This window comes from Haemorhous mexicanus, chromosome 5, assembly GCF_027477595.1.
Source record: "Haemorhous mexicanus isolate bHaeMex1 chromosome 5, bHaeMex1.pri, whole genome shotgun sequence".
In the NCBI taxonomy this organism is placed as follows: domain Eukaryota; kingdom Metazoa; phylum Chordata; class Aves; order Passeriformes; family Fringillidae; genus Haemorhous; species Haemorhous mexicanus.
Window position 1 is genome coordinate 53,664,778 of NC_082345.1, and position 25,614 is coordinate 53,690,391.

At 38.2% G+C, this 25,614-nt stretch overlaps 1 protein-coding gene across 5 annotated transcripts in view; it reads left to right on the forward strand.

Annotated features, from left to right (window-relative positions):
- Positions 1-25,614, forward strand: part of CPED1 (cadherin like and PC-esterase domain containing 1) — a 143,276-nt gene that overhangs the window by 74,509 nt on the left and 43,153 nt on the right. For all 5 annotated transcript variants that reach the window (XR_009486582.1, XM_059847179.1, XM_059847180.1 and 2 more), the window contains exons 15-16: positions 761-947; positions 1,729-1,897. Coding sequence is in view for 4 of the 5 variants with exons in the window: in XM_059847179.1 (XP_059703162.1) it covers positions 761-947; positions 1,729-1,897 (356 nt within the window). In the remaining variant the exon portion in view is untranslated. The remainder of the gene's footprint in view (positions 1-760; positions 948-1,728; positions 1,898-25,614) is intronic.

Sequence of the window (25,614 nt, forward strand, 5' to 3'; positions counted from 1 at the left end):
CTATCTGTAATATTTTCTGAAGTACCCAGTTTAAAATATGTACTAATGAATATAGTGTAAAGCAGTTTTGATTGTGTTGTACTGCAAATCTGACTCCAATAGGCTGGATTAAAATATTTGTCATAAGTGGGTTGCTAGCAAATATTCTCATGAGTAATTTGGCAAACACTATGAAATAAAGGACACATTTGAGCAAATAGGATTTGATTGTGGAGATTTCATACACAGGAAAGGCGCTGGAATTTGTTGATATAGGAATTTTAATAAAACATTCTTCCAGCTGTACTGCAAATGACCCCATAGGTCTTGATATCTCCGTGTGACTTGTTCTTATGAACAGTAAGAGTATGTCCAACTTATTTTGATTTTTATTGGAAATTACACTTGTCCATAAACCCTGTACACAGCCTGGTACCTAAGCAGGTTATGAATTTTGGCCTACCTTTTCTTTAAGTTTCAGTTAACTAACTAGAGACAGATCTCCCAGACTTAATCCTTCCATTTTCAAAGGCTTACCCAAGCTTTGAGTTTTGTGACTAAGACTTAAGTGATTGGACACCGAATGTTTAAAATCCCTCCAAGGCCTACAGATTTCTCTCAAGTGCCATTAAAAACTCCATTAAAACTTTGCAACAGGATTATGAGTCTCAAATCATTAGACATTAAATATTTTGCCACTGTGCATGTTATCAATCTGCCAGAAGTTTCATGTTGTTCCAAAATATTCAGGTCTTTTTTCTTTGATATCTTCTTGGAACAGATAAAGATACCCTATCTCATATCAGACAGATCTTCACCAGTCCACAGCTGGAACTGAATCCTCAGTTTAACCCAAAGATCAGAGAATACTATGCAGAAGTGCCATTTGACATGGTGACAGTGAAGATAGGAGCAGAACCCTCTAACTGTCAATGCCACGTACACCTCGACAACAAGAAAGGGCCAAGGTATGAGCAACAAAATATGAGTGTAAAAACTTAATTTTGGAAATATGTTATAATGTTCTGGAATTTTTTTTTGTTTGTTACTAGTGCAGGGAAATTGAATAATATAAATTAAATCATTAAATCATGTAAATGTCATGAAATTATTCCCCCCAATATTTTCCTGTTTTGATATTAACTGAAGTTAACATGAAGTCAACATGGATATATGTGAAAACGTCAAAGACTTCTTCCTTGTAGAATGCAAAAGAATAGCAAGGTGTTTTTTACACTGAAAAGTAAAAGCCCTTCATGTGCAGGTTCTGTGCCTTTCAGCATTTATTTCCCTGCTAAAGGAAGAAGAGCACAGCTCAGCTTTGCTCTGGTCTGTCTCTCTGAGCAGTTTGTCCAGGAATCCATCACGTTTGGCTAGTGGACAATTTCAGCAGCTTGCTGCACTTCTGATTGTATTTGTCTCCCTGCTGACTTCATCACAAATTTGGGCCTGCCAGGAATTATTGTCCCTAATGATTTCATTCACTGATTTCATGTCAGAATATTTCCCACTGCTACTGTTTTCACTAAATTTCACTCTCAATAGTTTTGCTTCTTGAAAGACCTTCAAATAGTTCCAAATCCTATTTTGCACTGTTTTTATTTAAAAGCTCATGTATTTTGTAAGAGAAAGAAAATGTTAGAAGTAGCAGTCTCTAGGAGCATGTAAAGTTTAGCAGCCATAGATAAAAGAGTGTAATTCTTTGTTGCTTTAGTGTTTATTGCACTTCTTTCCTATTTTTTCATACAGCATTGCTAACTACCCCCTTGGCCTTGGATTGAACAAAGTCATCATTCTCTTAACGGATGATTCACAGCCCAGCCCTGAGGTTGTGAGCAGCTACAGAATCACAATTTATCGAGAAGACCGCCCCAGCCTCCCTTTGTTTGATGACTACATGATGTGTGGCTTTGTGCAGGTATTGTCTCGGCATTCCTGTGCTATACACATTAATAGCAATAGCTGGTTTCTGTTCATCCCATTGTATAAATTAGGGTATGTGAGCCAAAGCTCATGCAGAACTAGTTTTTGTTGAAATTGTATGAAATTCAGCATTTATGCAACATTTTGGATATAAAAGGCAAGCCCAGTGTAAGTACCTGTTACCATCTATTTGAGACGTCCAGGTTAAGTAATCCTTACCTTGGTCAGACAAAACTTTCCTAATAACTTTTTATAACTGTCTTTCTCTGACATTGGAGCCCTGGAAATCCTTTTACCAGGAAAGATATTTATGATGACAGTCCATTTATCAGTGTTCAAGTCAAATGCTGCTACATAATTTATGAACGAACACTGTTTATTCTAGATTAATAAACACAATAAAAAAAGCCTCACTCATAATTCCAAAGGAGGAGATGACTGTTGCTTACATCACATTTATCCAAATACAAATTTGGGAATGCGCATGATTTACTCCCAACAAATAGCAGTCCTTAGGAAGGAGGGTGGGTCTGTTGAATGAAAAAAGGAGCAGTCTATACAATATGGCTTAATAAAGGCTGGGAAAGGGGAGTTCAGGCTCAATTAGACACAAAAATGGAAGAAAGATAATGAAAGTAACAGTGAAGATTACAGTAAGTGAAAATATAGTGATAAAAATATTAAGCGTAAGAGAGAAAACACATGCTGGATCAGAGCTGCTTGTATTCCAGAGTTTGAGGGCTAAATGTTGGATGCTGCTTGATATGATGGAAAAAGATAAACCAGGCAGTTCAAAGCAGGAAGCGATGTTATAAATGGTAATCTCTGGCAGTGCATTTTTCTTTGGAATTTTAGGCAGATTAAAAGGATTGGTGGGCTTGTTCCAGAGCATCCAGGAGTGAAATATTTTGTCACAATTAGTTCTGCAATCAGGAAGCAGAATTTTCAAAACTATTGTGTTGAAACTGTCATGCTTGTTCATGTCAGATATCTAATCCTATCTTTATTTATTTTCTGTATAAAGATCTTAGTATATTCTTTAGCTAAACTTGCTTCCCTTCCCTGGTTTCTTCCCATATACTGCAGAAGAGTTTGGGAGACCAGGGTGGTAGAAGGCAGAGCATTTATATGGTGGGGATTTTGTTTTTCTTCTGGAGAAATAAGCACTAGGGCTTAAAACAGGAGTCAAAGAGATTAGAAATGTTGATAGCAAATTCTGTGTTGACAATAATTATCTCAATCTGCAAATCAGGACTGCCAGAGAAAATGTAGGTAGTAGTCATAGTGTACTGACTGCTGACCTGAATACCTGATTATGGTGTTGTCTGGCCCTCCACCTATTCTCTGTCTCTTCTCTTAGACTTTTCTTACAAGCTCAAAAGGTCAAGGACCATCTCCTTGCTATTTGCACTGACTCAACCTTACGTCTAGTAGTTGCTACAGTAAAATAAGAATGAACACATATAATAGCTGAGATTTCAGTTCAGCTGCACAGCAACGTGCTTGACATCTTAAATATGACTTAGTACGACAAGGAGAACAGCACTAAGTTGAACTTGAGTTATATTACTAGGAGAACACACTCGCTGGAAAGATGTGGGGAAAGCTCTTTTTGTTTCCTTGTTTGGGACAAGTATCTGAGTGTAGGAACAGGAATTCAACCTCAAAAATATCTTCCGACACGAGAGTTTACACTGCTGTTAATGTTTTATGATACATTTATGAGACTGAGTGTGAATCTTTGAAGCATTGTGAAGGCAAAGAGATCTAGACTGATAAAATGAAAAGTGTTTTGGAAATTTCTTTTGATTGGGCTTTGTTTTCTGCTCCTCTGTGAATAACTACCCTCTAACTAATACAGTTGTTGAGCTAGGGATGACTTCAGGAGTTTAGAGTAAGAATGAGATGAAAAGCATTCTTGTGGTATCTAATAAGCACTGTGAAGATACAGTATGAGATTCTAAAACAACTCTCAGATATGTTAGAGGCAAACTTATCAGCGAGTGACTTTAAAAACAAATAAAGGCTGGAGTTGGAGATAGAAATGGCATTCTAAAACATTTAAAAAAATGCATTTTTTCCTAATTGCTAGAACAGAACGTTGCCTATTGCCTAGAATGATTTTTTTTATCAACACAAAACTCAGGTCTTAAACAGCATCATTACATTTTGCTCTTCATACCAGAGAAAATTATGCAGTCTTGCAGAGCCAGTTGATACACCCCCATCAGTGGCATGAATACTTGTTCTCTTAGTAATGAAACCCTGTTTTAGGAGAAAAAGGATAAATACAACATGAGCTGATGGAGTCTTTGGACACTTGGACACCTGACTAGGCACAAGTGGGATCACACATAAGGAGAGAAAGGCCACTGACAGTGGTGTGGTCTTTCTCATAGAAGGCTTCAGTTAAAATTTTAATCCAGCAGGTTTTTTTCCTCACTTTCTTTTATGTTTAATCTCTTTAGGATATTCAGGTTTCACTGCAAGATGATACTATAAGGAAGCTTACAATAAAAAGACAGAGTATGGGATGTTGTTTTCCAACAGTCTAACAATTCTCATGCAGTTGAATAACCCTGGATTAATTTCAAGGTATTGAGTTGAGAAGTGTGTGGTTCCAAGCCTTACAACCCCTGAAAAGGGAAAAAAACATTGTCTCCTATACTTTTTGATAGCAGCTGTAGTATCCCCATTAAAACCAAATTAGCAGAGGATAAACTGTCTTCTCACAATAGCACCTTCAGCAGATTTGGTTGCCTTCCATTCTGTGTTCTGCATTTCAACAGTATTGTCTGGACTGCAGATGGAGAGGTTATTGATTTTTGCTTGAACTTAATTCTGTGCAATTGCTAACAATATTCAAATTAGGTCTCCTTGAAAGGAATGGTGCCATTTCATTATCACCTCTGAAGCTGTGATATGGAAGATAGTCAAAATCCAAGAGAGTCAGCAGAGAAGCTCTTAAGACAGAGTTATCAGCATCGCTCTCAAGTGAAAGATCCCAGACTGTGTACATACCGTCATAAAGGACAAAATATTTTATTCATTCTTTACTGCCCATTGTCTTTAAAATGCAAACAGATCTCTCTATGCCTCACTTGAACTGTGAGGATGCTGCCTCTGATTGTTAATATTTGCCTAGATGTGATCATAGGGATTAACCACTGATGTGCTTAGGGAACCTTTTCTGACCCTGTGAACTTCTATATCTAGTTGTACCTACAGTGTCCTGTTGCCACGTGACTTGTTTTGTTTCTTTGTTTGGACAGTTGGTTGGTTGTGGATGAGTTTGGGTTTGGTTTGTTGTTGTTGCTGTGTTTTAATAATACAGATATTTATTTGGGTTTGCGTTTATCTTGAAAGCAATGGATAGCTAATGCTATATTTTATAGCATTGTGTGTTTCATTCTCTTTCATTTTCTTTTGTGCATTTGTACATTTGATTCCAAAATCAGTGCAGTGCAGTGGGCTGATGTTCTGGCTGTCCTACAGCTTTTGAAGGTCTGAAAGAATGAGCTCACAGAACAGCTTCAAAAACTTTCCTGATTTTTATAGAACATCTTATTCTTATGTATTATTATCTCTTGTATTTTTGTAAATCCTTTTATCATATTCTTTTTCTGATAGCTTAAGAAGCCCAACAGAGCTTGTGATGAGATACTGGCATAGCATTACTGATGTATAACATTAAACAGCTGCAATGCAGCTGGAAACAAGATGCTAGCAACAACATATTTATTTCTCTGTCCACTAAACTTCCAGTGATCAAAAAGCAATTAAGACCTAAGACTAGCATTTTAACTATATTTAAATTTTGTATAAACTTTTTGGAGTAGAGATGAAAAAAAATCTTTAGAAATGAAGAAGCCTTAAAAAAAAAAAAAAAAAAGAAAGAATTTCATTTTTGTGTTCAGTAAAGAGAATATCTAAATGAGAATACCTATTTTTTTTTTCCGCTCAAGTTATACATTTCCAAAGGAAAATAGAATGGTTTTACTTTGTTTTAAACTGTTTGCTGTTGCCATTGCAAAGCTTTTCATACCAGACAGTAGAAGTAAAAACTCAATTAGAGAAATACATATTAACTCTTTGCCTAGTACTTACATGCAAAGATTTCAAAAACCTTGCAAATATTAAATAATGTCAAAAAAAAAAAAAACAAACCAACAACGAAAACAACCAAACAGCTTAGGAGAGAATCAAAGAACTTCTCCTGTAGTAGGACAGGCTGGATGCACACTAGTCTCTTCTGAATTTCCCATTAGCTTCATTAGATTCAGTGTGACCACCCTTACAAACAACTCATCTCTTCTGTCCTAAGGACTTTGTAAATGCTGTGAAGAGACTCTTGGGTTTTGCTGTGGTTATTGTAGCAGCAGCTGACCCTCTTAGCAGTTCTGAGTTTGAGTGTTTTGCTTGAAAAGGCATGGAAAGTGCACCTCTGGAACTACAGTCTAATTATATCAGCAACGAGACTGTATGTTATTTGCAAATTTAGCTTACTTCCCTTTTAGAGAAAAAAAAAATCCATTATAGGAGCAATCATGCATTGCATCTGTTCTGCCTTCTCAGGTATAGAGCTGGTGAAAACTTTTTTTTTAGAAGTTTTGAATTTTTCAGAAAACAACATAAAAATGCCCCAGACATCAAAAAACTAGTTTTAGTTCTTTTTTGTTGGTGGTGGTGTTGTTAAAAAGAGGATGTTTTCATTCAGTGAGGACTATTTGACTTAAAATTTTTAGCATTCAGAATTTGCATTGGTGTAACTGTTAGATATTTTATCCATTGTGTAGCCCAGAATGCTAATTCTTTTCAAGGAGGGAGTGGCTGGGACAACCAAAAAGCTCACTCATTAGATCTGAAATAGCCAAGCCTAAATTTTCTTCAGAAACACTGGTGAGAACACAGTATGACAGTAATGTTTTCCAGGAGTAATGCCAACTCAAGCATCCCTTTCCCTGCCTGCAGCTACTCATGAACCAGATGGGAAAACTTTTTTAAGATGAACTAGTTTCTAGGATAAGGTTGTCATTCTCTCTACGTGAACACAAGGGAGGGGGAAAGTGCAGGGGCAGAAATGAGCTGCTGAGCACAGAAGTTGGGTTAGTAGGTGCTGTTAAGACAGCTTTTTTTTCTTCATGAAAGAAATTCACATTGAGATTGGGTTTAAAGCTCTTGGCAGTTTTAAATGAGCAGGTGCTTCATGTTCAAAAATTGTAGAAGTGATTTATGGGTGAAAACACAAAACACTAGAAGTACTTTTGCATTGCTATTAACGTATAAATTATTTTGTTTCTGTGTGACTGCAACCCACTTCCAAGGGAAAACAAAGTGAGGTTCACATAGCCTTGAGGAGCAAATACATAGCAAACTGAACATGTGTTAAATTGTCAACAGTTCAGGTGAAAGGCACAAAATAGAGAGCTAATAGAGAGAGGCTGCCATGAAAAGAAGGCTGAGGTCTTACATCTTCAACTGCTGTATGTCAGCATGGTTCAATTAATTTCAGGGGAGCAATTCCAAGTTATACTGATTGAGTACCTGTCCTGACAGAAATATACAGATGAATTCTTTTCCGTTATATATGCCAGGTAATGCTTATGAGTGAACTCACTTGCATAAAAATGCTGAATTTTTTAGTGATTTTCCTAAATATCTAGGTCAAGCAACATTTTAGAATAATCTAGAAAACTACTTGAAGGTGTTTTAAATTATTTAAAGATCAAGGGCCGTTTAATCACCATTCACTGTAAGTATAAACTGAACAAAGACCTAAATTGAATAACACAACTTGATGCTTTTAAAGAGTATATTTAAGATGTTGTAGAAGGGAGAGATGTAAATAATAAATACACTTAGCTAATTTTCATGTAGAGGGTTAATTTGTGTATGTATCTCAGAGCAAACTTTGTGGAGTCAGCATATTCTGTCTTTGTCAACATCTATATCGCTGGGGAGAGAAGGCTTACCACATTTTCTTAATTATACCAAAGACTTTTGTGATGATCTACAGCATCACTCTGTAGATGGGTCAGAGGAACAATTAACAATTGTGATGGATATTCTGTACATTTATGCAGTTCTGTGCTAAACTCCTTCTGGATCTCAGAATCAGGATGTTGCTTTTAGGCTGACATCTTAATCAGCAGCCAGCATCTGCTGCTTTAAGGAAGTGTCCCAAAACCACAGCAGAGCACAGATCCATCATCTAAAGGAATTAATATTATGATCTAGGAGTCAAGCCCATCTTTTACCTACAAAGTTAACTTCATAGACAGTCTGCACTATCATCTGGTAGTCACGAGTTCACATTATAAGTGCTCTCTGTGGGACATCTGTTGCACTCTGAAGAGGCCACACAGAGCAATGGGCACAACTTGGGAATAAAATGGAAAGGAATAGCAAAAGAATGAGTCTGTATGTGCTTCTGTTTAGACATCTCTTGCTCTGAGCATGGAATAAAAATTTACAGTTTTATTCTGTATCTCCAGTAGACTGTGCCTGACTAGGATCATCATCCTATCCAATACTTTGGATCCTCTCCAGTACTTTGGGGAAGCCACATTACAGAGCCCAAACTTTAAGGCTTAAGTTCATGTTGGCACCAGCTGCCTGGAGAAAAGTTTACAGTCTTCCAGTTATACAGTATTTTCCTTAGACTCCTGATTTTATCGTTGTTGTGCTTAGTCTTCTCTATGTAGCTAAGTTTCCTGTTAACCATGTGCTTCAAGATTAATACCAGATACCCTCCAGGAAATGTTTCCAGAAGTTTCAGGCAAAGACTGAAGAGACCGAAGGTTTCCATGTAGCAGCAGCTACATTTGTCATTATTACAGTGCACTGCAATTGGGAAATGGTGTGTTACATGGATTACTGGTGGATAAATTGCTGTGAGACAATCCGTATGAATACTGATTCAATGATTCAAAAATTATAAGCCAATAGTGACTGGGATGACACCAAAGAACATTTGGTTTGTAATCATTAGCCAGAAGAAGTTTTAATTTGCTATAATAATTAGGCCTTAAAGATTGAGAATTTTATAGGCAGCTTTCAGCCTTAGTTTTTCCGATGTTCCTTTTCCTTGCTTGGCACTCTTGTGGATAAGAACTTCTTAAGTCAGGAGTGATATCATTCTTCAGCACCACTGAATTTATTGACACAACTAGAGTTGTTTGTAGCACCTCCTACCTCAGCAGTGGAAAATTTAGTATCTCCTACCATTCTTTTCTTCTTTAATGTTTTTGTAATTTAACACAGTCTTACTAGGAACATCCCACCCTCCTAGATACTCAGTAGGTGACTCCTGACTTGAATTGTAATTTTGCTGTTATACTGCCACAGAACAATGTCATTAGTAGAAAATTATGTGATAAAAGATAAACCTCAATGACTTGACAATTCCATTCTTTTGTGTGCTCAGGCTATTCTTCCCTTTCATACAATTACTGATGAAATCCCATGAGTAAGCATGACACATTAAAGATAGAGAAGATGAAGATCTGCCCATAAACTAGCCAAGGAGAAAGTCATAACAGCTTAACTAAAAATAACAGGGAGTTAAATTGTGACCTGTAGGATTGCAACTGGTGAACAAAATCCCACTGGTGCTAGTGGGGTGTATGGTTGGACATTTCAGGCTTACAATAGCTGCTCCCTATGGTGCTACAGGATGGGGAGATGCTGAGGCAGATACAGTGCTGTGGGTGCAGATTTTGTAGATACACTGCTATCTCTGAGCCCATGACAGACTGCTAGTACAGACTGGAAGAGATCCAGGTTTTACTGATTTTTGCCTTTAACCTAAGGATTAAAATGTCTTTTTAAATAATAGCAGCAAATCATTGTGGGTGGCTGTGAAAGGAGACAGATGACAGTAAATGCTGGGTAGGCAATTTTGCTCCTGGAAGAACACTGTTCTCTGGAAGAGTTTATCAGAAAATCTATTTTTATATAATTTTTGTCAGCTATGTGGTTTTTTGTTTGTGCTAAGTTATCAGACAATCTTCCCACATATCTAGATTTTCAGTTATGGTCCTTCTTTGCTCTTATTTTTTGATGTTTTTAATATAATACAGGTCTGGTAACACTACTGGAATCAATTAAATTTTGCTAGAGAACTGGTAGCACTAACTTTTGCAAAAGATTCTTCATACCACAGACGTTTTTTGTGCTCATTCTTTCTTCCTCCCTCTGCCCTACACAGTAATTTCTCCACATGTTGCTGCATTGTGGTGCAGTTCAGGCAGAGAGCTATAGCTTGGTGAACTGATGGCCCTTTAGGGAGAAGAGGGAGCCACATGCTCAAACCACCTCAACCTGAGGCCAAGAGAAAGAGTGCTTGAGGGAGTCCTGACCCAGCCTGACTAGTTGGGTTGCTTCCTTCTGGCTGCTCCTACCTACAGAAAGGCACTGCTGGAACCAAACACTGGACAGGCAGAGGCAGGTTCTTGAGTCATGCCCTGTGTTGTACTGATGATATTACCTTGTGAGGGCACCTGAGATGTCTGGAGAGGAACAGATGATGTACTTAAGGACTCTTAAGGACCAGATGCTATTGTTCCATGATTCCACAGGGAACCTAGCTTAGGTGTCTCAATCACCATGCTGGGTCAATTTGCATTGCCTACAATAACTAGGCTAAATTAGGAAGGTAGAGTGAAGTCCATAATCTTTTGATGCTTCCATTTCCAACTCTACAATATCAGGACTCAACAATTAATTGCTCAGTACAGCATAAAGCCTTACAGATCTTTGAATGAACCACATAAGTATGAAAACTTGGAAGTTTGAGTTCAGCAGTTCTCCTTTACATGTTCTAGAAATTCCAATGACATTTAAAAGTACAATAGTTGTAGGGGGTAGGGAAGAAGAAGGGGTCATCCAAAGTTTCTGAGCTGAAATATTTAGCTTATGTTTTGGGTAAATATTTGTGTCAGCGTTTGCAGTCTGTCGATGTATTGAATTCTGTCTGATTCATGAAGAGAAAGTTCATTAATTACAAATAACTTGCACTGTATGACAGCACACAAAGTATTACAACCATGATCAGTCTGCCACTTTATAAATCACAGACAAATCAGTACAGGCGTATGGGTGAAGTTTTTGCAAAGTAAATGTTGAGCATAAATCTGTGGGATTTTTATAAATGGTCACTGCAGTTTGTACTGAAGCAAAAGTTGTTGTTAAGGTTAAACTTCAGTAGCTCTGTGTGATGCACCAGGGCTCTCTGGTGCCTAGGTTACATTTTTTGGTGAATGGTGGCACTTGTTAAAAGGCTGATGTGGCAGTGGAGTTAGGGGCTGTTTGTGCTGACTGTGCAAGCTGGTCTAAGTACAAGGAACAAAGTGCCTGTGCTACATGGCACCCAGGCCATTCCAGCTACATGCTAATGGAATACCACAATTTCTGGTGCATGAGCTTGTTACTCTGCAAGACTTTCGGTCATGCTCCTAGACATAGCCATGAGGGATGTATGGTAAAACTGTCTGGAGCCATGTTTGAGGCACACAGAAGTTGCATGTTCCTCAGTTATACAGTTGTACACCTCAGCTCTACCAGTTCTGGGACTCTCCAAGTAGACTGTTGATTGGGTTTAGTAACAGCTTCTGTGCCCAATTTTGTGATGTGTGAAACAGTAAAAGAAGAGAAAAATATCCTTAATTCAAGCCCTTTGAATAGGGAAAAGGCTCCCTTTGGCTTCCATGTAATTTGTATCTAACCTAACTAGAGTTATTTCTTAACATGTAGGATCAAAAAATGAGGCTGTAGAAAAGAGTATATACGTCCTACTGCATCTCCAGAAATAATTCTGGTCTTTGATCACCTTGGCTTTTGATACTAGTGGAAAATATTGGTGGCATTTTGCCATTGAAAAGCTGTGGAGGGTATCGTTGTTATGAAGATATAAAGGGCAGTCTAATGAGTAATAGTAATGTCATCATAAGTCTTACTACAAATTGACTAGACTTTTAATGGCAGTCATAAGATTCTGATATGGTAAAATAAAAGCAAAAATTATAATTCTGCAATTCAGCCAAATGGCACAATAGAACAATGAAGAGTGAAGTGTTTTATTGCTGGACTGCATAAAGGCTGTCACCTCTTCCAGCTATACGGTCACAATGTATATTTGAAATGCAGATTGTTTTCCCTGTGTGCCATTTTAATAAAGAAGGGTGGGACATGACCAAAATCCTGCTGTGGGTCTCATGAGCTCATAAAGAGGTTTGACCTTTTTTTTTTTTCTCCTTGAAAGAGCTGCGGATGCTGTGGCTCCAGATGTCAGTAACTTAGTCAGGCCACCACACAAAAAATGGAAAATGGGATAATTCTATATCTCAGTGAATACCTCAAACATTCACTGAGACCTGAAGATTTTATCACAAATTGCTCAGTCCTTGAGTTCTGGGCCTGTCCATGATAAAAGTGGGAAATTTGGTAACGACTTGAGAAATTGCATACTTCATGGACTGGAGAATTGTAGAAGTATTTAGCTTAATTTATGTATGTCTCTAACATCAGTCAGAAGTAGTTGCACCAAGGTCACAGAAATCTAGATGTTTTGTAGTTTCGTCTAGAAAAACTTAGAAAACTCAGAATCCAACTTCTTTTCTGAAAGTTCAAAAGACAAATAAGGGAGTCATTGTTCTAGATTATTTTACTTTGTCCCTCAGTAGCTTCTTCTTGTAGAATATTCTTAATTGAGGTCCAAGATAGAATCCTAGCTGGCTTGTCAGATTCTTTTCTGTACAGAGCTATAAAAGTATGAAAAAGGCTTTACTGTTTTAAAGACTGCTGGTTTCTGCCTATGGTGCTCCTGAGTAAGACGGAAAAAGCTTCTTGCATGGATAATAATAGTTTAATTGGTCTGATTTTGTGTTTGTTTAACAACTTGATAAAGAGCAGTAAAATGAGTCATTGAAAAGCTTTTACTATGCAAAATGAGTCCAACACCTGAAGGACAAACTTGTGCCAAAGTCAGGAAGCCAATCCATGGCTGCTCTTGCTCCTTCTGGAATCAGGGTAGGTATAAAACACAATCACTTATATAAAACACAATCAACCATATATAACAGAGAAGAAGACTCAGATTTGATACACTTTGCTGAGAAAATCAGTTTCACAGTACAGATCCATTGCTATTTCTGTAGCTGCAAAATCTCTGTATCCTACAGAGAACTGTTATTCTCTTTACCCGGACCTCCACAGTCTGTGTTTCAAAGCTGAAATCCAGGGCATTCATTATTGACAGTTCAATTGGTGTATTCTTTTCAGTTCACCTCATACACTGCTCTCAAATTCATCTGAAAATGTGAAATAGCCTGTTGAATTTTCCCCTTGATGACACCACAAAAGATGTGAAAGAAAAGCCTTCAGCATAAGGCTTCCTAAGTGTTAACAGATCATGAAAATTGGCAACAACTGTTGTGCCGAGTATCATAACCTGCAAGAGGAGGGCCAGCAATTCCACAGTGATGAGAAGAGTGCTTGGTGTTTGAGCTGTGGTCACATTTGCCTTTCAAGTCATTTGGGCCTCCATGCCACACTTTTCAGGAGAAGAAAGCTAATGCAGCTGCCTTTGTTAATCAGTCAGTATGACCTAGGCCCTGGGGGAGGCAGGCAAATGCAGATACGTACTGAGACACACAATCCTTGCTGATTAACAGTGAAAGCTGGTAAAGTTACTGTCTAAGCCTGTCTGGCCCATCAGCTGCAGAAATGTAATTTAGATGATTATCTACATGCCCATTAAACCTTGTGACCCATCACTAGTCTGTTTGAAGTTTGCCTGCTTATACTCGCTAATAGGAAGAATAGAAGGATTAACTCAGAGGTCATGAAATAAGAGAGCAGTAAAGAAGATGACAAAAGAGCAGAGAAAAACTTCCTACTGCATGTATTTGGTAAGGAGAAAGAACTACAGTACCATATCATCTCAGCAGATACTGTTACTTTATGGAGCAAGCAAGCCATCTGGAATTCAGGCCATTTAATCCTTTGTGTGTGTGCTTTCCATCTATTTTGTTTAGCTGCACAAATAAAATGAGCTACCTGTGTGATGAATGTTGTCACATTAGGTGTTTACTAAACATAATGCAACATAAAAGAGTGTGGAATGCTGGTGGACAGTAAGAGTTTCTGATTTTGTTCAGGGCTAGAGTGTGTAAATATAAACAAGGGAAAAATTTAAATCAATCACATCAGTAGCTGCAGCAGGGTCAGCATCAAGTCCAGTCTTGTTTCCTTTAGGATAAGAAACTCCAGCCATTATAGGTGCTTGTTAATTTAAGGTTTATGAATGAAAATCATCCCCAGTGGTCTATTTTTTATTTGGTCAAATTGAAATAAATATAAAAATTTATAATAATCTGCCAAAATTATTTGCAGAATGTTGCAATGAAATTGGTGACCAGTTAAAACTAAATTCATAGAGAAGGAGATGGGTTGCATTGCAGAAAACAGAGTGGAATGCATGAGTATGTATTCCACCTCAGTAAGGGTGACCTAGGGTCTGACTAGTTACTGGAAGAAAATGAACTTGAACTTTAAATGGAGTCTTGAAGGTCATTTACCTACTTTTACATATACTACCACTCTTGAAATGACTCCTTGCCCTTTTGCTAAAGACAGGCTATTTGCTGAGAAACATTGGTTGGGAGCATATTTTGCTGTATTTCAAAGAAGAAAAAACCATTCTTCTCATGCTATGTTTGGATCCCTAGGTTTTGCAATATTAAATCTCTTTACAAAGAATTATTGTGGTCTATTTTGCAATACTTTTGGTATATTTATTTATTTAGATTTTTGTTCATATTGTTATTATTAAACATAGTTCTGTTTCTCATTTAATTGTATTGAATCAAGCATATTTTCCAGTTGTCTCAGACTGTTCATTTACATGTACAGCTCTGTATGAAACACAGCAATATGCTACTGACAGCATTCAGTGCTGTAGCAATTCATTTTAGAACCTGAGACTTTTCCCTCCAGTGTTTTTAGTATTTTTGTGACTGACAATGGAAACTCAGATACTTGATGCCCTGAAGCTAATGCATAAATTTTAAAATTCTACTTTAAGCATCACCTGAAGATGCCTTGTACATTAATCTGGTTATAAGTTTTCCAAATTAGTGTCAAACACAGTTGGATCTTCAGTGTAAAACTGTTAGTCTTCATGTGTTTGCCACAGTGGCAGTGGTTCTCATCTTGAAAAATATGAAAGTTTTAGGAGGGAATCAAACTTCTGTTGCTGATCATAAATCTTCCATTGAGTGGCATGTACTCAGCTGTTTGCAACCAGACTGCTTCAGAGGACAGAAGATACTCATAAGTCTCATTCCATTGGTGTTGTCTGAAAAATAAAGTAGATGCCAATATCTGCTGGGAAGCCTTGTAGAAAACAGATCAAAGGCTTCTGGAGTTTATTTAAGAAGGAACAGTTGTGAGAGGCTTAATGTCTGAGCTTGGCATGAAAAGTGAAACAGCCATGACAATGAGCCACCATATGCAGAAGTCCTCTGGTCTTCAGTAAAGAATTTGAGTAATATGTGGTACAGGTGGACTGTTGTCTCAGCCTGTCATTCTTTTATTCCTTTCTCTCTGAGGAAGGCATTGCCTCCTCTCTTTAACCCCATTAAAAGAATTTCTTCTGAAAGTCACTTACAAAGTGTTATCCCTGCAAAAGAGATGCTGTGTTCTCTAGGGCATTTGGTTAAAAGTCTGTGATTTTGTGTAATTCTCTTAACCTGTGGCCAGTGTTCTGACCATCATTTTTACTTTAATGGCATGAAACTCTGTCAGACAAGATTTGGGCTAGATATTAGGAAAATGTTCTCATCCAGAGGGTGTTGGGGCACTGGAACAGGCTCTCCAAGGAAGTGGTCACAGCACCAGCCTGACAGAATTCAGTGAATGTTTGGACAATGCTCTTGGGCACATGGTGTCACTCTTGGGGCTGCCCTGGGCAGGGCCAATAGCTGAACTCAGTGAGCCTTATGTGTCTCTTCCAGCTCTGGACATTCTGTGATTCTAGGATTTGAGAGTTTGTGAATGAAACCTGTATCTCTGTTTTAGGTGTGAGAAACGGTCTATTTTTCCATTAGAATTGTATATTTTATTTGTATTTACTCCTCATATGTCTTTGTGGTGGGTTGACCAAGGCTTGACCCAGGTCCACCAAAGCCACTCTATCGCTTCCCTCCTAAATTTGGCAGGGGAGAAGAAATATAATGAAAGGATTGTGGGTCGAGATAAGATCAGGGAGAAGTCACTCAGTGATAACTGTCATTGGCAAAACAGACTTGACTTAGGGAAATTAGTTGAATCTATTACCAATCAAAATCAGAGTAGGATAATGAAAAGTAAAACAAACCTTAAAACCACATTCCTTCCCACCCTTCCTTTCTTCTCTGGGCTTAACTTTGTTCTTGATTCTCTACCTCTTCTCCACCAGTGATGCAAGGAGATGGGGAAAGGGGGTTATGGCCAGTTCACCACATGTTGTTTCTGCTGCTGCTTCCTGGAACTTCAGGGAGAGGAGTCCTTACTGCTGCTCCAGCATGACATCTCTCCCACAGGAGACAGTCCTCCTCAAACTTCTTCAGTCCTTCCCCAGACTGCAGTTTGTCATGAACTGCCCTGGCATCTGTCCCTTTCCATGAAGTGAAGTCCTTCTGGAGCTGACTGCTCCTGTGTGGGCCCCCTATGCAATCACAAGTCCTGCCAACAAACCTACTCCAGCATGGACTCCTCTCCACAGCTTCTCAGGTCCCTGCCAGGAGCCTGCTCCAGTGCAGGCTTCCCACTGGGTCACAGTCTCCTCTCAGGCATCCACCTGCTCAAGCATGGGGTTCCTCCATGGCTGTGGATGGATCTCTGCTCCACTGTGGACCTCCATAGTCTGCAGGGGCCCAGCCTGTCACACCTTGGTCTGCCCCAGGTTTTGGATGGGAATCTCTGCTCTAGCACCTGGTGCAGCTCCTCTCCCTTCTTCTCCGCTGACTTTGGTGTCTGCATGGTTGTTCCTCTCACATATTCTCAGTCCTCTCTTCTCTGGTTGCAATTACTTCTGCACAATAGGTATTTTATATTCTTCTTTACTCTGTTATCCCAGAGGCACTACCACCATCTCTGATTGGTTCAGTCTCGACCAGCAGCTGGACCATCTTGGGTCTGGCTGGTATTGGCTCTGTTGGACAGGTAGGAACCTTCTGGCAGTTTCTCACAGAAATCACCCCTATAGCTCTCCCCTGTACTAAAAGCTTGCCATGCAAACCCACTACAGTACTGTAGGGTGCCTTGATTTATAAAATACTTTGGGACAGCTGCAACATCTTCAGTTCATACCACTAATAGATTGCAATAAAAATAGTGCCTGTGCTTTCCTATGGAATCATTGCTCCTGTGTTTTAGGGATTTCCCACCATTTTCTTCTTCCTTCAGACATTCCCTATGTGACTATGTTTTCTTCATGGATGGCAAACAACAGCAGAAAAAAACCAAAAAACCCAAAACCTTAGAAGAACGCAAAAAGGCTTAAAAATTTAAATAAATGGCTATCCTGATATCTCAAGATCATCCCTACCCTTTAGTCAGCTTTCTTTATTAGCCTCAGTGGAGTACAAAGGCACAAGCCTTTTCCTGGTCATACCAGGCTCTGCTGAGAGAAGGGCTGAGGAATGTTTCCAGTCACTCCGATCTCTTTGTTTGAATTCCTTTATCACTTTAGAAATCACTTTAGAAAAGGATCAAGGAACCTACTAGGAGCTGCCACATGAAAAAGATACAAAGAGAAAGGGAGCAGGTATCAATTGCCTCAAAATTCACTTCTTATTACATCAGAAGCTTGGTATCACATCTTCCTTCAAGCTGCTGATTCCAAGGAGACTAGGACTGTGCATACCTGCCAGTTCTGTGTAAGTGCTCAGTATGTTCAAAATAATTTTTTTTACCTCAATGCATCCAAGTGACCCTAGATACCTGTGTTTTGGTACCTGTACAAAACCCTGAATACCCTGAATGTTGCTGGCTGGTCACCTGATAGGGTAAGGTAATTTCCATGACCTCTTGTTGCTATATTAATTTTTTTCTATGAAGTATGTTGTCACAACTCACAAACCTTACTGATACTCCTGATAACTGTTCCCATTGTGCTATACCTTTCCTGATCCAACAGCCTAGTGTTTTTCATACTATTGAGCTACAGATATAAATCAAAAATATATTGGAAAAAGAAAAACTTCTTGAGGGATCGTCTTCTTTTAATCAAAACTAAAACATTCCTAAGCAAACTTATTGTGCAATATGCCATAGTATCTTTTTCAAGAGATGAAATACTTGACAGAAAAGTTACACAATTTTAATTTAGTGATACTTTTGGGGGGCTTTTTTAAAGCAGATGTTTAACACTTCAGAATTTTATTGTGAGAGAGTTTGGATGTACTGGAAATTGGTTGTGATATTAACAAAAATCTCTAAGAGTTGCCAAGTAAATTCTAGACAAAAGGGAACACTAATAGAATGCAGGAACTAAGCAACAATACAGTAACAGCAAAAAGACAGAAAATACTTTAGGGACCTCTAATCCCCATGGCTTGATGAGATTTCAGAGGGAAAACATGAAGATCTAGTGCATTTTTCTGCGAAGTGGTGTGTATGCTTAACTTCCCACACTGGACATTTCCACTGAAATCAGTGGGATAACTTGTTCTGAATAATACCATATGTCTCCATCTTTTCAGGCCCAAAGTCCTAAGCTATATTTATTAGGTCTGGGATGAGTATAGTTGTATCTAATGTTCACATTTGTCCAGGACAGTCATTATTTATTTATTCCTACAACAGAAACATATATGTAGTATCTATCAATGCTCCTGACTTTTGTCTTCTTTTTGCTCTTTTGCATGATGGCATGCTTTTATATCTATGAAAAATGACCGTTTCTTAGATAAAAAAAATTATCTGTATAATTTTTTATGTGAATGATCACACTATTAATTCAGAGAAGCATATTCATTGATTACACAGAGTCGATAAGTACCAAGGATTGTCTTATACATATAGGGCCTGGATACTGTCTTCTGAACTAGTTTTGCAGTGGGATTTCCTGAAGTCTTTACAAATTGGTGGAACATAATCTGCTAGAATAATCAGAACAAACAGAGAAAGAATATAGCCTCTAATTCCTTTTCTTTCTGTCTTTCTTCCTGTTTATGTGTCCATCAGTAACATCTGCTTGTTTTGTATGGGCATGTTTGTGGAAAAATATCTGTTAGGTCCACCACCAATGTCTCTTTCAAAATGAAAAACTTTGAAAATGAAAAATGCTAGTCTTCCTCACCTGGTAATATAATGGAGTTTGATCAAATTTTGGAGGGCAAACAGGTCAAAGACATGCTATTTTGGAAATCCTTAAGTGGCTTTAGGATTCCATTGGGCCAGAGCCTTGGCAAGTAGGGGAAGTAATCAAAGGCGAGGGAGAAAATTTATTGTATATTTTGTGTTGGAGTGACTGATCTTTTATTTTGTGAACATCATACTCAGGTAACTTTTCAGACCTCAAGTTTTCATATTTTCCACTCATTTATGAGCACAATAACAGATTACTCAACTGGCTATAAGTTCTTGCATGTCCCTTTAAAATTTCTCCATATAAACATTTTATCAGCAGTATTAAATCAAATGCTTTCAAGTATTCTGTTGCTGGTTTACTCAAGACTGAAAAATATACAAAAAGCACTACCTGATCAAGAGATAATTGACGCATTTTTTATTTTTAATCATAAAATTCACTAAAGTATTACCCAGTGCACATTATGTGTTTTGCTAAATGTGACTTTATGTTCTTCCTTTCCCAAATTCATTGTTAAACACAGAGATTTAATTTGTCAGAAATCTGCAACATACTGGTGATTACTGTCAAATCAACCACTCCTCTGTTTCTTTATGCTTGCAGTTATTTACTTCAAGTTTTCCCTTTGCCAAATCTTTGTATTTTTTTCACTGAATGAGTTGACAAGTCTAATTTAGGAGTAAACAGAACACCTGGAATCTTCTAGCTGATTGTGCAATGGGAGTAGAGGCTAAGCTGAGGTCTTCATGAGGATCTGGACATCCCTCAGTAGAGTATGAGGAAAAAAAATGCAACAGGAATTCTGTATTTGAACTTGATTGTACAAGAAAACATCAAAAAATGTGTAGATGCATCATGCCGAACTGTGTGTTAATCTTCTCATTAAAATCTTAGGATATGACTTTCCCATTCTTAAAACAGTGTGGAACAATTCAGAGGAGTTGTTTTGGTTTGCCGGGGTTTTTTTTAAACTAAAATGCAAATCTTGTGGCTGAAAACTCGAAACCTAAATAAAAGTTAGAGGCAGGGCCGGTCAAGAGCAGAGTCCCTTCCTGTGGCTGTACAAGACAAGGCTCTGCAGTATGCATAGTGTATGCCACTAAGAAAATGGCAGCAACACACGACTAAAGAATTTATCTGTGTTTTATTAACCCTGAGATCAAAATAATATGGATGGGTTACAGTGACTAAAAGAAAGTACTGCAGTTATCTCTACAAGCAGTAAATCCACTGAACAGAACTGCCATGTAAGAACAGCATCTATAACAGCAGCTCTCAGTCCCTGGCATGCACACTTATACTGGTACTTCATTTCTGGTATTTGAAGTTTCTTCTCTGATAGCCTCTGCCACTGCTGCTCCCTACTCAGTTGTGTATTCAGACTTCCATTGTAATATTTTGACTGCTACAGAGGGTTGGAGAAACTAAGGCTAGTGTTTAGAGCAGGAGTAGCAAAATAAAATTAATACCAGTACAAGGTTATGGTACTTTGTTCCTATTGTATGAAATGTTATAGAACTTAAATTTTTCTCTTTCTTTCTCCCTCTCCTTTTTCTTTCAACTTTCTCACTTTTCTTGTTTCCTTTGAGAATTCTGCTGAGCATGTATATAGATTGAGGAGAATGAGGTTAAAATTTGCTCTGCATGAGCCGATGCTCCCAGTCACCCACGTTCCCTCAGGAATGAGGTACAATATTTGTCAGCTCAGTCACTGTGAAAGTTCACACACAGGTTCCGCTCTCACGAACCTTCCAGTTCCCCAGCAGTTCCCCAGCTGCAAGAGGAAAGTAGATGTCAGGAAAATTTTTAATCTTGAAATAGATTGGATATTTGTTTGCAATAATCCAAGCAGATTGGATTGCAGTCCAAGAAGAAGCAGAAGATGAGTACAAAAGACTGTAAGGTGACCTAGGACAGGTGGTGAAACCCAGAATACAGTGACCCCCTGCAATGATGACCTTTTCCCCGTATTGCAAACAGGGTTAAGCACTCTTAAATATTGCACCAAATCACTGAGCACTTTGGAGGCTGCTGGTGAACAGGACTTTGAGATCCAGGATGTAAGGACATGGTCTGTGAATTCCTGGCTAAGCAGATACATTAACTGTCCTGTTTTCTCGATGGTGTAGAAAATACTCAGAGGGAGCCACTCTATTTCCTTTTACCTGAGCCCATGGAAGGCTTCTTCAGAGTTTGTTTGGCAGGGTACTAAGACTCAGATCCTCTATCTCCTAATAGAGAAGGAGCACTGTAAGCTTTTATACATCAGCAATTCCCAGTATTACTAACACTTCAATACAGATAGAGAGCAGCTACTGTGCTAAGCAATGCTACCTAGCAAAAACCTTCCAGAAGAAAAGACATCCATATTAAAGGCATAATATAAACAGCAAAAAAAGCATTGTAGATCACAGTGGGAGAAACTTGCATAACGTCTCACTATTAGCAGTTATTAACTTGCAGTAGTAAGGATAAATTGGCACTTTTTTTTTTTTAAAGGAATTTTTGCTGAGGGATGAGAAGGTGCCTGGCTCACAGAACCCCAACCATCTTTAGTTCTGCTTTGAAAAACACACTGTTGCAAATACTATTTTCAGTTGTGCACACAGCTTTGGCCACACATTTCAAGATTTGTACACGTGACTGGGATGTATTTTCAAAACTAATAATAAATATTCAGAAGTGTTTTAAAAAATGGGTGATGACTAATACATATTCAAAATGACCTGAAAGTAAATTCAGACTGTGAGATTCAGAGTCTTGAAATGTCCAGGAGAGAATTCAACATTAACTACATTAAATTCTTATGTGTAAAAGAATGGAAAGGTTATTCTCTTTTTTTTACCTATATTCATGCATTTTTTTTCAGATATGTTGCATACTTTATGTTGGCATTATGAAGCAGTTTACTGTAATCCATAATAAACTTAGATTTTTTTTCTTAAGCTGTTTTATACTTTTTGCATTTTATTGTTGCAAATGAGGACTGAGCCTGCATTCAGCTGTTGCTGTTTCAGCTTGGCGTAACCCCACCAAAGTAACTGAAGCTTTGTAATTGAGTACAGACTGGAGGTTTGTACATTTTGCAAAGCATCTGGAAACTTTGGTGGATCAGTGCCAAACCCATAACTCATTCTTATTGCTTTCATTATGTGATGATTTTATGACATATAATATTCCACTTTCTTAACAGCAGTCTTTTAAATGCAAATGTCTGGGAACTGATACATTCTGTCCCTAACCTTTGTTCATTGCTAGCTTGGGTCAGGGTGTTTTATTGGAGACTGGGTAAGATGTATTTGTTTTAATCTAGTGCTTGATTATGACAAACTTTTAGCACCTTACCTAAACTGTTTAGGCATCTGAGTCAGCTTCCAAGACAGGACTGAAGGCATCATAATGCATCTGATCTTAAATCAGAAAATAACTTGAAGGACTGAACCATTCATTCACTGTCTGAAAGACTGATACAGTCTCCTTAATAATATAATTTTCCTGGGAACATCAGAGCTCCCATTTGAAATGAGCACATCAGAAAATGGAATGAAACATGTTGAATTACTTTTTTTTTACCTCTGGCTGTCTTTAGGAGTATAAAGAAACTTAATGATATAATGATATAGATATATGCTGCTTTGAATGTTTGCAGTGTTAACTGTAGGTCTGAGGCACGATCATTTATTTTCATTTGACAGTGGGTTTTTGTACTTAGGGTTTCAGAAATCACCAAATTTCACATTTTAATTATTGCATATAACTAAACATTATATTTTAAAGTGTGGACTAAAGCATAAATAGAGCTCCAATAGAAGGCATGAAATACTTTTGTTATCATCTTGGCAAGTTTTATAATAAAATGTGAATAATTCCTTTGGAAGTTAGTTGATGCATGTGTTAATTAGGTTCAGAAATACTGATTCATTGTCTGTTCAGGCTTTCAGTTTTTCTACTCCTACTTTGATTATCAGATGTCCAAAGAGGCTTCTTTTGAAGGCTGATTCAGCATACTGGAATAGAAGCAATTAGGTGAGTTTTTCCTAAAATGAACTTTCAACCAAGAATGTCCTTCTGCTTCCTCCAGTCTTACCCCAAAATAAAAAAGAATGTAGCTCCTAGTTTCTTTTTCTTCTGCCCCCAACTCAGTTGTGTCCTATCTTCCTCATTCTTAGTGACCTCATCTTGTTCTCAATCTGCTCCAGGTTCTTCTGTCTATGCAACAAAAAGGTAGATTATTCCTCAGAAAAGCTCTTTGATGGGAGAGAGCAATTTGCTTCCTGGCCAATAGTTTCATTGGTGATATGTCATTAGTGAGGAGAGATTCAGATGGATGCAAGATGAGTACTTCTGTGTCCTCCTTCTGACTGGCTTTATCCTTCCTAAGATGTGTGACAGCACCTTAAATAATTGTCCTGCTGATGGTCTTAATGGTTCCTTCTGGATCATATTCCAGTGATCATCCTGGGTCAAAATATCTGCCTAGTCAGTTTTCAGAGCAGCTTTCCTTTGCTGGTTTATGGAATTCTCCACAGTTCCAAATCAGTGTAGTTGTCCTAAGGCAACTGTGTCTGCAATTTGATCTCTTATATATTTTGATGATAGATTGATGTACAAAAAGATGGTTCTCTGTCGCCTTAAATACCATGCAAACCTAATTTTCCAATCAAGAAAAAATTCCACTCGTTTGGAATTTTATCCAAAACAAAACATTTGCACCTGGAAGGTTGTGTTTTGGTCCCGACTACACAAAAAGGACAAGGACAGGCTGAAGAGGGTCCAGCAAAAAGATAATGAAAGGACTGGGAAGCTGCCAGATGAGGAAAGGCTGAGACAGCTGGCTTTGTTCAGTCTTGAGAAAAGAAGACTTAGGGAAGACTTTAGCACCATGTTCCAGTATTTAAAGGGTGGCTGCGAAGAAGATGGAGACTCCCTTTTTACGAGGAGTTACATAGAAAAGATAAGGGGTAATGATATAAATTACTCTGGGAGAGATTCCATTTGGACACAGAAGGAATATTTTTCACAATGAGGTCTGCTATTGAAACAAAGTGCAAAGAAAAGTGGTGGATTACCCAGTGTTGGACACCTAAGATTCAGTGGACAGGGTGCTGGGTCATTTTGTCTAGATTTCTTTTGACAAAGTTGGAAGAGGTGATTCTTGAAGTCCCTTCCAATCTGGTGTTCTCTGTTTTTATGGTTCTGTGGCAATTCAGATTGAGACTCCAAGAAGAAACATCAGACAAAATTGGTTTGAGAAAGTTAATTCCAGAATAGTTTAAAACTTTTGACTGGGACATCTTTTGGCTAGAGGTGTGTTAACAAATTGGTGGGGTGTGCCAGGTCTCTGCAGTATTGCTTTCAGTTACTGCTTTTCAGCTGTTTGGTACTGCTTCCTCAGCAAACATGCAGTCACTTCTTGTAGAAATTCTCCTACACTGTTTCTGAATAAAATTACCCAGGTTCACTAGACTGCAGTATGTGAAAGTTGAAATACTTCAGAGCCCTCAATAAATGAGTTATCACATTTCTGCCTGCTTTAAGCCTCCTAAAATCTGTTTCAACCTAAATTATTCTGAGTCTGAAAGTGTGGAGTCCATCAAAATTAGTTGAGTGTCAGGGCTGTTGAGAATGCCTCAGCTCCATGGATTACTTCACTGTAATAGTAACTCCATCCCATAGTATGTCTTTTCTGTAATTCTTGTACACAGGAATCCCAGGTGAATTTTCTCACCTCCTTTGTATATGTGTGCTAAGAAGGAAAACAGGGAATATTTCCACTGCATCTAGCAAAATTTCACCTATCTTTGAAGGTCTGGGTTGACTGTAGCCCTTCCAATTTGCTGAATCCCACAAGTAAGACTGTGTGCCTGCCAGCTGGCAGTCAGGTGTACAAGTGAGTAGAACTCATTAGCAGGGACTGGTTGTATTTGGAGATTGGACTTGCTGTGTGCATATCCCACACATAGCTGCAGCTAGATTCCAACCTCTGGACCTTTGGCAATGTAAGGCAGGAGCACTGTCTGCCAAGTCAGACTGCAACTCCCCACTCAGCAAGTTAGAAGCTGTGCCAAAATTGCCTTACTGTGAAGCTAAGTATCATACAAGGTATGTCCTACTACTCTCATATGAGTTAGTCTACCTGAGACAGGGAACACATTCACTAATATTGTTTTTCTACACAGCTGTATTTACAGTTTTGTATACAACTGTTTATTTGCGTCACATACAAATATAAAAACCCTAATCTTGTTTCTCTAGTATTACTCTGACAGTTTGAAGGATAGAGTTGACTAAGGTCCAAAGGATACAATGTACTCCTTCATATCATATTTAATCAACCATTCCACTCAAAAGAATTT